At 34.3% G+C, this 14,926-nt stretch overlaps 2 protein-coding genes across 4 annotated transcripts; one reads left to right on the top strand and one right to left on the bottom strand.

Moving 5' to 3' along the window:
• Positions 1 to 339: 339 nt before the first annotated feature.
• Positions 340 to 2,626, top strand: LOC133705893 (polygalacturonase-like). Its single transcript, XM_062131320.1, has 4 exons — positions 340 to 915; positions 1,325 to 1,614; positions 1,721 to 1,949; positions 2,062 to 2,626. Exons 1-4 carry the CDS (start codon positions 484 to 486, stop codon positions 2,278 to 2,280), a joined length of 1,170 nt encoding a protein of 389 aa, XP_061987304.1. The 5' UTR covers positions 340 to 483; the 3' UTR covers positions 2,281 to 2,626.
• On the bottom strand, positions 2,500 to 7,789 carry LOC133705892 (protein ZINC INDUCED FACILITATOR-LIKE 1-like). Of its 3 annotated transcripts, none has more exons than XM_062131319.1 (18): positions 7,428 to 7,789; positions 7,069 to 7,315; positions 6,775 to 6,815; positions 6,592 to 6,652; positions 6,387 to 6,489; positions 6,170 to 6,272; positions 5,970 to 6,023; positions 5,825 to 5,887; positions 5,566 to 5,615; positions 5,380 to 5,455; positions 4,400 to 4,615; positions 4,154 to 4,241; positions 3,945 to 4,030; positions 3,747 to 3,854; positions 3,580 to 3,624; positions 3,404 to 3,492; positions 3,009 to 3,052; positions 2,500 to 2,916 (listed from the first exon to the last, which is right to left on the bottom strand). In XM_062131319.1, exons 2-18 carry the CDS (start codon positions 7,214 to 7,216, stop codon positions 2,804 to 2,806), a joined length of 1,488 nt encoding a protein of 495 aa, XP_061987303.1. In that variant the 5' UTR covers positions 7,217 to 7,315; positions 7,428 to 7,789; the 3' UTR covers positions 2,500 to 2,803. The 3 variants fall into 3 exon arrangements, with proteins under 3 accessions (XP_061987303.1, XP_061987302.1, XP_061987301.1); XM_062131318.1 differs by having other exon boundaries at positions 7,409 to 7,789; XM_062131317.1 differs by having other exon boundaries at positions 7,508 to 7,787.
• Between the last annotated feature and the right edge of the window lie 7,137 nt (positions 7,790 to 14,926).

Raw genomic sequence — 14,926 nt, forward strand, 5'->3', positions numbered from 1 at the left:
CGAAATTTGTATTGTTTCTGCAACAGTAGCATAATAGCCTGAGCTATATATATATATATATTATCAAAGATCCAAATTGCCATCGATCCAAATGCGAGGAGATTCAATTCTTAACAATATGCTCTGTTTATTAGTTAACTAGACACTTGTCAAATGACTGGAATGAATGTTAGGAATTGAATTTAGTGACCAATTTAATATATATATATATATATATATATATATATATATATATATTATCAAAGAAACTTTTGGATAAATTGTCTTCTTCAATATTATTCCTTCGAGCTTGTTGCACTTAAATAATTTTCCCTTAATTGGCCAAGTCATGCAACATCGTGGACTAAAGTACTCCCTGTAAATACCAAGTATAACAGCTGCCTCAGCCTCCCACCATTAATCTCCAAGCACAAGTCTCCTCGATCGGTCTCTCACTCTCTCTTTCAATTTGCTTTCTTGCCATCCAAGCTTCCAGTACTTCTAATGAGCCCTCTTGTTATTAGTACCCTCCTCTTCATTTTCTTTGCCTCCTCATCTTTAGCAAGGTCAGCAAAATATAGCGTCTTGAGTTATGGGGCCAAGCCTGATGGGAAAACTGACTCAACCAAGGCCTTTGCCGCCGCTTGGTCACAAGCATGTGCATCTACAAAACCAGCCACTCTTTATGTTCCTAAAGGGATTTTCTCTTTAGGTCAAGTGATATTTCAGGGTCCTTGCAAGAATAATGCTATCTTGGTAAGTGTAGCTGGTTCTCTAGTCGCTCCATCAGATTATGGGCTCATTGGCGGTGCTAAAAATTGGCTAGTCTTCGAGCATGTCAATGGGGTTACTCTATCTGGAGGAACTCTAGATGGACAAGGTGCTGGACTTTGGTCCTGCAAGAAATCCGGCAAGAGTTGCCCTAGCGGCGCAACGGTACGCTAAATATGACAGATTGATCATGTTTTTTTTTTTTGGTTTGTAGGCTAAAATACTCGGTGAATATGTGCTCATCAAAACTATTTTTTATTAAAGAACTATTTTAATTTAAAAATTTAAGTTATTGGTTGAAGTTTTAAAATATGATTTATATTATTCTCTAATATATCTTTTCAAGTCATGAAAGCCATTAATTTAGACTTGAACTTGTACAAACTCATGTTACGTTGTATTTAATTTTTATCGAATAGAATAAGGATGATGAGATTTGAACTTGTAACCGCTTAATTATTAATGCTATGATATCATGTCAAAATATCATCTTAATGCTTAAATTATTAAGTGGATTCTCAAGATATAATTTATATTATTCTCTTCCATTAATCTTCTTGTTTGATTTTTACAGTCACTCAAATTTTCCAATTCAAATAACATTGTGATCACTGGACTAACATCACTAAATAGCCAAATGTTCCACATTGTCATCAATGCCTGCCAAAATGTCAAAGTGAAAGGAGTGAGAGTATCTGCGGCCGGCAACAGCCCTAACACGGATGGCATTCATGTTTCCTCATCAACCAGTGTCACCATCTTGAATTCGAGGATTGGAACTGGTGACGACTGTGTATCTATTGGCCCTGGTACCTCTGATTTGTGGATTGAAAACGTGGCGTGTGGACCTGGCCATGGAATCAGGTAAGCAAAACATAGTCTAATGATCGTACTTTTCTAATATTTAATATGCTCCTAATCATGGGATCAGTTACTTAATTAGATAATTATGTGTACATGGTTGATGTAGCATTGGAAGTTTAGGCCAAGATGTCCAAGAGGCTGGTGTGCAGAATGTGACAGTCAAAACCACTACATTTACTGGCACTGAAAATGGAGTGAGAATCAAGTCCTGGGGAAGACCTAGCAATGGTTTTGCTAGAAATATTCTCTTCCAACATGCAGTCATGAATAATGTCCAAAACCCAATTATAATTGATCAGAATTATTGCCCCGGGAACAAGAATTGCCCTGGTCAGGTAACTCGCTTTTAATTCTACTTTAAAAGATTGTAAATTGAAGAGACACTAGCTTGAACATTCAAAAAATTTATTATTTTGATCACTTTGCCGTTTTGTATAAATTAAATAGGCTTCTGGGGTTCAAATTAGCGACGTGATTTACCAGGATATCCATGGATCATCGGCAAGAGAAATCGCAGTGAAATTTGATTGCAGTAAGAAACATCCATGCACTGGGATTAAACTGGAAGACATAAATCTCACTTACCAAAATCAACCGGCTGAAGCATCATGTACCAATGCTGGGGGAGTTGCTTCAGGTCTTGTTCAACCCACTAGCTGCCTATAGCCCTATACAGCTAGGCGGGAATTAATGGTTGACCTTTGATGAGGAAGGCCAGAAAAAAGAAAAAAGAGTAGCCCTCACCTTTAATTTTATTTTAAAAAAAATATATAATTTTATATCGTTAACCGGTAACGCAAAATCTAAGCAATAGCTGTCAACAACGTAACAAAATGTTGTGAAGTCACTTCATAGCTTAAAAGATGGCACAAATTAGACCTTCCATTGTTAATGAAAAAAGGCAAAATCTAGCCAATGATTAATATTGAAAGAAGGAGTGTTAATTGACAACTGCAGATTCCATGGAAGTCACATGATAGCTAGCCTGCGTGTGATTGACCTTTCCTCATTAGAATTCCTACTTTCTTTCTGGTCATTATTAAGCACGTTCTACGTACAGCAACATGATAGCAGTGCTGCCTTTTGCCCAGACCAAAACATTACATAAAAGATGCATACCGCAGAACTAGTTTCTCCTCCTGCGGACAACAACAATAGCCTTTTTAAGGTAATTGATTGTCAATGAAAATCAGGCAGTCCCGTTTCTTGGTTTGTCTTGTCTCTGTGCCAGGAAAGGTTTGAAGGTCATCAGCACTCCAATTAATTCAACCGCGTTCAGGATGAAGAAAACCATCTGCACCCCTGCATTTGAACATTACAGAGTCAAGCTCTAGCTTGGACATGAAAAGGTACAGGTTGATTCTAGCAATGCAACTATCCTCAAAAAATTATACCTGGCAGAAATGCAGCATTTTGGCGCCTTTGTGCCCAGGATAATCTGCAAACAATTGTTAAATTTCTTCAAGTGTTAAATAAGAGATGTAAGTTTTGTTGTGAAGACCAGGACATTGAGATAGTTTTCAATTACTGTTTCGGGATAAATAAATAAAAACATGTATACAAGGGAGATAAACATGTTTTGTTGAGGGAACGGAAGAGATAAACATGTTTTGTTGAGGGAACGGAATTGTAGACATAAAAATAAATTGGGTTTTGGGATAATTTAGAGTGAATTTCTATTCTTTCAAAATAAAAAGGAGAAAAGATCCGTTCCCTCTATCCCAACTATCTTTATTTTTTTGGTAACCAAACACTACTTAAATAGTAGATAATCGGCAAAGGCACTTACATAGCACCACCCCCAGCCGGACCGACCGCCTTGAAAAGAGACATTCCTGTCATAGAAATGCCATTAGCAGCTCCTCTTTGGTTTTGATCCTGTTTTTCCAACAAGCAACAGCAATAAATCAAGACAATATATTGAAGCAAGAGACTTGTGGTAAGTAAAGAAGAAAAGAACTTTACCACAGCATTGTTTTGCAGAATAAACAAGCCCGTTATAATTGAAACCTGGTGATCCAAACATGGTAGGTAGTGTCAGAGAAGGGCAACAAGAGCTAAAAATCTTTCTGATCCAAAAGGATTTGATTCTACCATCGATTTGAAGTTGTTCAAACTTCAAGTACACTTACAGAAAAAACATTCTTCATTATAGATGCACAATTTATCAAAATGCTGAGGCCGAGCCCGGATAACATAGCTATAAAAGGGTAGCTTGACAGTAGCAGTATGGATATGACCTGCATTGGGAAGTTCACGAAAAAACTGTCACAAAGGAATAGATGGAAGCACGAAACATGCATAGATGCTAAAGGGTGTTAAGTGCTTGCCGCTGCTATTCGAGCTACTGGTATCGGTCCAAGAATCCTCTCCACGTATGGATACAGAGAAAGTTGAAAGACAAGAAGGCTGAAACCTATTATTTGAACAATTTGTCAGTGAGTTTCCACTGTAAGTTTGAGAATAGGGTCACCATAAAGCAGGGTTGTTAACATGAGTATTGTATCAAGTTTCAGTAGCTTTTGAATGTTATACATGCCTGAGATTGCAAGAACTTCACCAACATCCTCTGTTGTGTAGCCCAGGCCTCCAAGTTTTCTAGAGCTTTCGGCCCATAATGAGAATATCTACAGGAAGAAGAAATCAAGTATAGCCACTCTTATAACTAGAGACAAAGCATTATTAAGTGCATGAAATAAAGCTGTTTCTACAGGAGTGAATCTGTAAGTAGTCCTGACTGCAGTCATTAAAGTAACGGGTTAATAGGAATGAGAAAGATAAATACCTCTGTGTAAGCCATGTCATGAAGTGAGAAAATACAATAGACAATGATGGAGGACATCAAAGGCCAATTCCTTAGAAGGCTTTCATTAGAAGATGGTTTCCTTCCTTTATCATCTGTTCTTGTTTTGTCTCCTTTAGATGCGCCGGTTGCAGCTTCCAAAGCATCATAAGAATCATTGGATGAAGTCTTCTTTTCATTGTGCACATGCAAAGTTTCCTGTAATAACCACGTTGAGGTAAATAGGCAGTAATACATTCCCAAAGTTATCACGTAAACAAGCATGTAGTGAAAGATCAGATGAAGGTCATAGTTTTGTTTCCTTAATCCCAACACCATTCTAACATAAATTGAACACATTCTAGTCATCGAGAGACAGAGGGATGAATGTCTAGGAAAAATTTGCAGGCCAAAAGTTGCACAAAAGACATGATGACCTTGCTGGTCGATTTTGATTGTTATGACATACTGATAGAGATAATATACTTATCAGGATGCCGTCTAGTGATATAAATCAAGTTCTGGATTCACAAAACAAACGTAATCCCAGAGTACGATATATCCAGAACTACATAAAATGTAAATGTTCACAACGTAGCTACAAGAAGTGGCCTAGTTCAAGGTCTTAATAGGTCTTAATAGAGATGGCAGAGATGTATATAGGTCACAATATATATATATATATATATGGTGACTCTGATCCGCAGGTCACAACTGGTAAGTACTGCTTTAGTATAAAAAACATTTCTTTCTGGAGTGGAATCCCAAAATGAAAGCAGCTGAGAAGTCCAAGGACATGAATGAGCTAAAGTTGGAGCCTTGGCTGAGATGTCAATATTTTGATGATCATGGAAGTCTACGGAAGATTTACTTCCAGCAATCAGTGGTCAAAACAACAACGATCAATGCTCAGCATGAGATAAGACCTCTTTGAAAGAAACATTACATAAATTTTACAGGCATCAGTTGATAGAGAAAAGTACCGGAAGCCAGCAAGAAACAATCGTGACCGCCAATGCGAAAAGTGATATACAGAAGCATGGTAAGAAGTAGGGAAATCTGCACAGGACACTCTGTTTGTGAATATCATTGTATGACTGGAAGATGTGAACTTAAGTTATCAAACAGAACATCTCATGATAAAAATCGAACAGTTCAAACTCATTTACCTCCCAAAAAGAGATTCCTTGGAAAATAAATTTGGATATTTCTCAGCTGGCTGAAGTACCAAAATTGTGAACAAGCATTAGAAGAATTGTTAACAAGAAGAGAAGGGGTAGGAAGGAAAGTGTGAGAGGGGGAGCTACACAAGCTGCTTAGGAGTCAGTTTCACGTTGTGAATGCTATTCCCAAATTTTTACAGCGGACCATGAGAATGACAGAATTTTCATTGCAGAACGTTATTGCATGATCAAGAAATTTAAATACCTGAGCCAGGAAACCTCCAAGAGCTGGGCCAATGATCAGTCCTATACCCCATGCTGTACTAACCTGGAATTGAATCGTCTGTTAATTCAGACCCAACAGGGCTTCAAAAGAACTCAAGACTATGCACAGGTTTAATAAAACTCACTGTTGATAATCCTAATGCTTGATATTCTGCCCTGAAAATCTCTACTGCATATGCCTGCTCATGAAGGTATACAGAATATAAGGGATAAATCGTAACTAAAAATCACAGAAGTTAATAGAAAACCAAGAGAACAGTGACAAATTATCAGTCGTTCCTTGCTAACCAAGGGAAATTTTGATAAAAACAGTACAGAATCCTACCTTTATTGGTCCGAGTAAACCATTCAAACTCCCAAGAAGAAATCTTGTAATGATGGCCATCCAAAAATTCACACTAAGACCAAAGAGAGTATTGAAAATGACCCTGAGACCAACCCATAATCAAGATAATCAAGACAAAGTAAACATGATATTTTTAGAACACAAAAACCCAACCTTAATGGTAAGAACATGAACTTGAAATGTAGAGATCACTCACACTGCGATGGTCCCTAAAAGTATAACAGGTTTTCGACCATAGCGATCAGCTACTATTCCCCAGAAAACAGAAGTTAGAGCTCTCCCAATCATAAATGAGGACCCTTTTGACATACATAGAAGGATTCGTCAGGACCATTTCATCAACAACTTATATGATGACTTTCCAACATATGTCAAAAGCAAATACTGGAAAGGAAGCTTACCAACATATCCAGCATAGTAGCCAATATCTTCCTCTCGCTCAGCAATTCCAAAATCTCTAATCTGCAAATAGAAAGATGCAATTCATGAATAGCCTGTGCATTTCAGGGCCATTTGGAAAGAAGCAATCATAAACTCCAGTGTGCGTTATACAGATGGCTTGTAAAACATGTTCAGGAACTCACCATGAAATAAAGGAATGGGAAGAGAGTTGATATTGGAAGTGCTGCAAAAAATGACATCACAGTTACCATATATCAAAGAAACTGCACAAATAAACAGTGTGCAAGTGATGCGAGAAGCCAAAAAACTGAAACAGAAGGCCAATTGAGATGTGATGGAGTTGAAATGCCACCCAATTCAGCTTCAAACCAAACCATTTAATGATAATCTAGTCACTACCTTTTCACCTTGACAAGCTGCAAGACAAAACTCAGGTTTCTTTTCGAGTCCAAAATGATTTGAAATGAGACTCTTACCAGTACAAAGCACAACAATCCATATCGAAATAAGCTCACGAAAAGGGAATCCTTTCTTCAACTCTTTAAGTTGGTCAACCTTACATCCTGGGCAATTCTCGTAGTAATCATCCTTCTTCAACAATGCCTCTCTATACTCTTCTGCCATGGTTTTATCGAGCCAAACAAGAGTCCAGCCCAAGAATTAAGCTCCCTTCTTCCAGTCTTAACACAGCACAAATCCTTCCAGACCTACTCGTTCATCAACCTATCAAAAACAAGGAGTCTGCAAATCAGAAAAAAGCAAAACACACAGAGAACATATAAAAGAGAGACTGATTTTCCTGTTTCCTCCACGTACGCAGATTTTATTCACATACAAATTTATTCCTGGCAGAGGCCATATTTTCTTTTCCTTCATTCACTAAAGCAAAACCATAGACAACATTCACAAACTTACTGGAAAACAATCTATTTATCTTTCTCCTCTTCTTGCTGACACGGATAAGCCAGAACATCCAATCCCTGAGGGCTTAAATAGGGGAACCTATTTGTGTGACAGCAAGTATTCGAGCCAGGCTAAGCCAGGCTATGGCTATTAGCTTGCCATGCTGTTCACAGCCACCCACATCATTGCACACGTCACTGGTCCAGACTATGGCAGGTAAACATTGCCCTTATAATAATTTAGGAGGACACTGCAAGGAGGAGACATCATTTGTTTCTACAAGGAAAAAACACTGAACCAGTCCATTTTTTAAGGAATCAAACTACAAATTGAACTCTCCCTCCTGTTTTACCCTCTGTTATCTAGCATGATTGAATTAACAATGACACGTTTGGGGCGGGGTTACTAGGTCGCTGCACCCGTCTCTTACTCTAGGCTGAGTTTAAAAAATAATTAACCCGGAGATAATCTCCTGATTAATCTGTCAAAACAAACCTGTTTAGCTCTTGTAAAAAAGGGAAATTGCAAAACAATTTTATTTTGATAATTTTTTAAAAAATAAAACAGTATTGCTGTCTCGATTGAAAATCAAACTTGTTTAGCTGGATCATGCACCGGGCAGGGCATGTTTAATAAATTTGATTTGAGATCAAGAAAACTCTTGGTCAAGATTCTCGTCTGGCAAAATTATATATCGAACAAGATGCATTAATTTACATGTGTCCAATTTTGTACGAAGGGTAATCAGAGACAGAAGTCGTACTTGGATGTATCGATAGCCACAAAGTTGCTGACATTTCTTCTCTGAGATTTCATCATAGGACATGAATTAATTGATCTAGTTTTGAGAATAAGACCACGGGGAATGTCCCTTCTTTAATAAATCATATTCCATGTTTAATTCAATTTCTATAGTTTTAATCTTGTAGTTTTCTCAAGAGTGATCTAAACCCTAGCTCTTAATTAAATTGCTATTAGAAGGAAAGGGAGTGTCCCTTATATATATATATATATATATATATATATATATATATATATATATATATATATGCTATTAATTAACCGTTGGGAAAGACTTGAGAGTTTTTTTAAAAAAACCACCAAACCAAACCAGCAGTAGGATTTTTTAAACTGAAGATAATAAATTGTAACATTTACAAATCTATAAGAAACGGTCATGTATATCAAATCTGTTCTTATCCAATATGTGGATTAATTACGTTATTAAACTCTAGTCAATTTTAAATTGAGTTGTTTTAAGATATTTTTTTAAATTAAAATATTATTATTTTAAAAAAATCAAAAAATTAAAAAAAAAATAATGAATCATCTCTCATCAAATTCAACATAAAACTCGGTATAAGCCAGGTTAGAAATAGAAGAATTACGAGCCTTAATTGTTTATCCTCTTACTTATTTATCTTTTTTATTCATATAATTTTGTTTATTTTTGTGTTTTAAAAGTGTTTTTAAAAAAATAAAAAAAAATTATTTTTTTACTTGAAATTAATATTTTTTATGTTTTTAGATCATTTTGATGTATTGATATCAAAAATAATTTTTTAAAAAATATTATTTTAATATATTTTTAAATAAAAAAATATTTTAAAAAACAATTTCTAAATTCATTTAATGCTCCATTTGTTACGAAATAATGTTGTAAATATGAAGGCTCTGGTTTGGGCACGACGCGGTCAATGTTGATGCGGGCCAATCAGTCGAGTTGGAAATTGGTCATTGTCAGGGAACAAGTTGAGACATGGAGTGATGTTATTGGTCATTAAAGCCAGCAACACTGTGCATGTGCCGGCAAACAGAGACATGAGAGATGGGTTGCTTCATTATTTTCGTCCTTTAAAAATTTTTATTTTCTTATTTAATTTTTTTTTAGTATTTTTAAATTGATATACCATATCAAAAGTAATTTTAAAAAAATTAAAAATATATTTTTTAAATTAAAAAAACTTTGAAAAATAATAGTTGTGCATCCCCTAATTAGTGATTGGATGAATGGTGGGTTCCTATAATTTGAGGGCTTAATAGGATTATTAGTAGCTACGTGGTCATATGATTATGCCTAATCAAGAGATTGTTAGTACTGGAATGTTAGATGGTTGGTCTAATTACGACGAGCAATGTTCAATGTTATGATTTGTGTATTTTCTTGAGTTTTTTCTTATCATTTTTTTTTTTACTCTACATTACTAAATTATGATTATACATGACTTCTTATGTAAACACTAATTAATAAAGCCGAAACACCCCTACTGGATTTTATACCGACCAAAGTGATTATAACTAGAATTATTTTTTATTTAAATTAATATTTTTTTAGTAATTTTAGATTATTCTGATGAGTTGATATAAAAAATAATTTTTTAAAAATAAAAAAAATATTATTTTAATATATTTCTGAGTGAAATCATTTTGAAAAATAATTACAATCACACTCTCAAACAGGTTAATCTGAGTTATTTTAAAAAAAATGACATTTTATAATAAAAAATTAATTTTCTTAAAAAATCAATAGACAAGACTATGGGCTGATCTAGATTTTGTACCAGGTTAAGCTAAGTTATTTATTACATTTTTCTTTGGCCTAAAGTGGTCCAAATCCTTAGCCTACTATATGAATACATCAAATCCGTCTGAATTTATAACTAATTGTAGAAGCGGTCCATGATTTTTTGAAAGGGAAAGAAATTAAATAGGGTCCATAGATCATCACAACACAATATAAATAAATTTTAAAAAATAATAAATCATTAAATATAATTTGTAAACCAGTGGTCTATGTGTTTCCAGCTTTGATTGAATAAAAAATGATTGGGTTTGTGAAAACAAATTAAAGAGAAGAAGATTCAAGTGAAGCTCTGCCTCACCAAACAGGCTGCCTTTATTGACACGTGTTCAATTTTGTAAGTGACAAGATTCGCTTTCAGACCCTGTGAAGAAAGATGTCACGCTTTGGGGATAACTACAAACAAGTCCCCGGCTGTAATGCGATTGTCAACTAAGTGCCTAAAGTAAAGAATCAGACAATGTTACCCCTAAAAAATCTTTACATACATTTTTAATCAATGCTGCTCCTAACTAGAAGCCAATAATAGAATTTATTCATTAAAAAAAAACAATCACGTGCCTCATTTCTAATAGCATTTTTAATGCTATTAAATCTGGTATAGTCAAGTCAATAATCTACTTACCTCGAAACCCAACTCAGGTTGGGTTTCGTGTTGAATCGGGTAAGAATTTACCTACTTTTATTTTTTATATTTTCTTGAAATGATATTACTTTAATTATTTTTTAAATAAAATTACTGAAATAGAATAATTTTGGGTTGACTAAATCAATCTAATTCGACCCACCAGTCCACAATTATAACTGAATTTTAAAACTATAAATAATATTTGCAGGAATAAATGAAAGTCATTATTAATATTAAAGTAAAGTAAGAATATGTTCGGGAATGCGATACAAATCATGTTTTTAAAAAATTTAATTTTTTTTTGCTAAAATTTAATATGATTTATATGTTTTGGATTGTTTTGATGTGCTAATATCAAAAATGATTTTAAAAAAATAAAAAAAATTATTAACATATATTTTAATATAAAAAATTATTTAAAAAGCAACCAGTATTACACTACCAAACATAAATTCTTGTGGTTTGTGCTATTTTTCTAGACAGCGATTGATAACTTGGCACGTATGATTATTATATTCATCAGCATGCACTTGCTGCTAGTAATTTGATTTACCACAAAAATATATATATAAAAAATAATGATCAGGATCGGCATGCACAAATTAAAAACACACATGGCCTATTGATTTTGTCAGTGCTTTTCAATTATGGATGCAGAGGTGGGAATTTCAATGATACTGCTTGCTTGGATATGAGCTCCAGATGGACAGGAAGGGGGCAAATATCATTGTCACCGGGGCTTATTTTTATTTATTTTTTTATTTTTTTAACCCCCACCCACCCACCCTCTCTCCTTTTGGTATATTTAAAGATATATATTAGTATATTTAAAGTTGTGAAAATGATTATTTTTTAAAAGTATTTTTTATTTAAAAATATATTAAAATAATATTTTTTAAATTTTTAACGAATACCATTGATACCTGTTGTAAGCTTTTTCATTGATTACTTATTATCTTTTTATCTGTAAAGCGTACTGTATGGCAGCGCAGGGCAAGCATGCCATGTGAGCTCTCAGATCTGAGCAGGGAAGCAAGTGTGTTGGGAAATTGGTTTACCAATTACAAGTAGAAAAAAAGAAGAAGAAAAAAGAGAAGCTATTATGATCGATGCTGCTGCCATTATGCCTGCGGGACCTGCTGAATTTGATGGGAAATCATCCTCAAGGTGTTTTTGTGTTTGCGTGTATGGTCACAAAGTAGGAGCTGTGAAGATTCTTGCTGGGGATAATGAAGATCAATTTATTAAAATAGTTTTTTTAAAATGAATAATGTTTATTAATAAAGATCAATCCTAGAGAAGTTCAAGACTGTAATGAATAATGTTTCTTAAAATAGTTTCTTTAAAATGTATTAAAAAAACAATTTTTTATTTTTTATTTTGATACTTCTAAATTTAAAAAAAAAATTAGTTTAATAAGTTTTTAAATGAGAAATATTCTTGAAAATTACTTAGTAGCATAAACAAAAGCGATGTCAAATACCTTTTAAAGTTGCGTTTAATTATTGTCCTTGGACAAAAGAAACAAAAACAATAAAAAAATAAAAGATAAGATAAAAAATGAAACTAAGATAGAATTGTGTTCGGTAATGATGTAGAAGTAGGGATGAGCAAAAAAATCGATAAACTAATTAAACTGAGAAAACTAAAAAAAAATAACTAAAAAAACCGAACAGAAAAAAAAATCAAATTAACCAATTAAAAATTCAGAAAAAAAATCCGGTTCGATTCGGTTTCGATTTCGAAAATCTGAAACTGATTGAACCGAATCGAACCAAACTGGTTCAACCAAGCCAACACTTAAAAAAAAACACGTATAAATAGATAGCTTTTTCTAACCCTAAACCTAAAAGAGCATTCCCTAAAAAACATAACCAGCCGCTCCTCCATTTGTTTTGCTCTCTCGGCATCTCTCCTTCTCTAATCTTAAGATTCTTAACCAGCAGCCCCCCCATACAGACACTGAGGCACACAGACAAACAACTACTGAAATGAAAGGGAGGACGGGCAGTGAGTTTAATAATCCACTCTTTCTATTCGCTCTAGCCAGGCTTTCATCTGATACTTCAACTGGGGAGGAGAGGAAAATCAGTTTTTTCGATACGATCTCCCTGTCTCGCTGCACCGACAGAGGAAAACTTCAGAACGGGGCAGTGGGCTTCACCAAATCCTGATTTCGTTTTCCTTCTCCCGGTCATCGAAAGCTCAAAACTACTGGTTCTGTTCTGTCATGCTCTATTCAAGTTCTTTCTACTCTCGAGTTACGTTTCAAGCAAACTCAGAAGAAAAAGAGGAAGCCCACGAAGCGGTAGCAGCTACTTCTTCTGCTTCGTCTTGAAGCTAGAATCAATCCCTAGATTTCATGCTTTTCAGGGAGAAAGTTGTGTATGTGGCTTGTACAGAAACGACATCATTTCATAGATTTTCAAGCTAGCGAACCGAACTGACCGGTTTGGAAGGGAAAAAAACCGAACCGAACCTGGTCGGTTTGAACTAGTTTTCGGTTCGGTTCGGTTCAAAAATTTGAAAAAAAATAATTTTGATTTGGTTATTTATTTTGACCCAGAACCGGACCGAACTGGAAATGCTCATCCCTATATACAAGATAAAATAATTGTCTTTTATCCTGTTTGGTTATGGTGGATATGACATAATAAAATATTAAAAATTTATTTTACCTTTAATATGTATTGTTATCAAACTTATATATTTTTTAAAAACAATTCGCTATTTATTTTTTTTACTTTGTTGTATATTAAGTGTTTAAATTAATAATATTATAATAACCTCGGTTATAAAACCATTACTAACTTAATAGGTTGATCCGGGACTTGAACTATATCAAGTTTAAGAAAAAATAAAAGAAGAATTAACTCGACCTAACCTAGTCAAAAACCCAAGTCAAGTCGGGATAAAACATGAGTAAAAAACCTGCTGAATTTTTTGGAAAAAAATTAAAAATCTTGGGTCAGCCGGGTTGATTCTCTTGGCATGTGACCTGAACCTTATTTTGTGTTGACTCCCGAATCAAGTTTTAAAATTATGACAATAACTATTTTTATCTATACATTGACTCGGGTCAACTCATGATGACCCTCTCAGCCTATAACATGGTATTTGCCCCCGTTGACTCTCGGGTCAGGTTTTAAAATTATGATAATAACAAATTTTATACTTGCATTGATCCGGATCAACTCAAGCTGGCCCACCGGATCCATGACCAAGGCCTTGTCCTAGTTTAACCCTCAAATCAAGTTTAAAAATTATGATAATAATCACTGTAATTTCATATTGACCCAGGTCAACTCAGGTTGCTCCTCCTAACACGTGACTTGAATATTACCCAGGATCAACTCTTGAGTCAGGTTTTGAAAATGTCATAATAACAATTTTTTTTTATGTTGATCCGGGTCAATGGTCAATTCCACTCGTGACTCAGGTCTTGTCCCGGATCGACAATAAAATTGGGTTTTAAAACTATTATAATAATCATTTTATTCTTATATTGACCCAGGTCAACCCGACCCGTGACCCGGACTTTGCTCCGAATCGACCTCCAAGTTAATAACAGAAACTATGTAAAATATCTCTTAAAGTAGCGTTTAATTAGTGTTTCGAGGCACGAGAGACAAAGACAATGAAAATGGAAAATATGAGACAGAAAATGAAAATAAGACAGAATTGTGTCTGGTAGTGATATACAAGATAAAATGATTGTATCTTTATCGTATTTTGTTGTGGTGGACAGAACATAATAAAATATTTTAAAAAATTACCCTTGATTTGTATTGTTATCAAACTTTCATATTTTTTAAAAATAATTCGTTATTTTATTTTTTTACTTTGGTTTATATTGAATGTTTAAATTAATAATATTATAATAACCCTGATTATAAAATTATTACTGACTTGATAAGTTGATCCAAGGCCCGAACTGGACCAAGTTTAAGAAAAAATAAAAAAAGAATTGATTCGACCTAACTCAGTCAAAAACCCAAGTCAAGTCGAGATAAAAGATGGGTCAAAAACCTGTTGAATTTTGGGGAAAAAATTAAAAATCTTGGGTCATTCGGGTTGACCCTCCCGGTCCATGACCTAAACCTTGTCTTGTGTCGATTCTCGAGTCAAGTTTTAAAACTATGATAATAACTATTTTTATCCATATATTGACTCGAGTCAACTCATGATGACCCTCCCAGCCTGTAACATGGTCCTTGCCCTG

The sequence above is a fragment of the Populus nigra genome, chromosome 10 (assembly GCF_951802175.1).
Source record: "Populus nigra chromosome 10, ddPopNigr1.1, whole genome shotgun sequence".
Taxonomy (NCBI): Eukaryota; Viridiplantae; Streptophyta; class Magnoliopsida; order Malpighiales; family Salicaceae; genus Populus; species Populus nigra.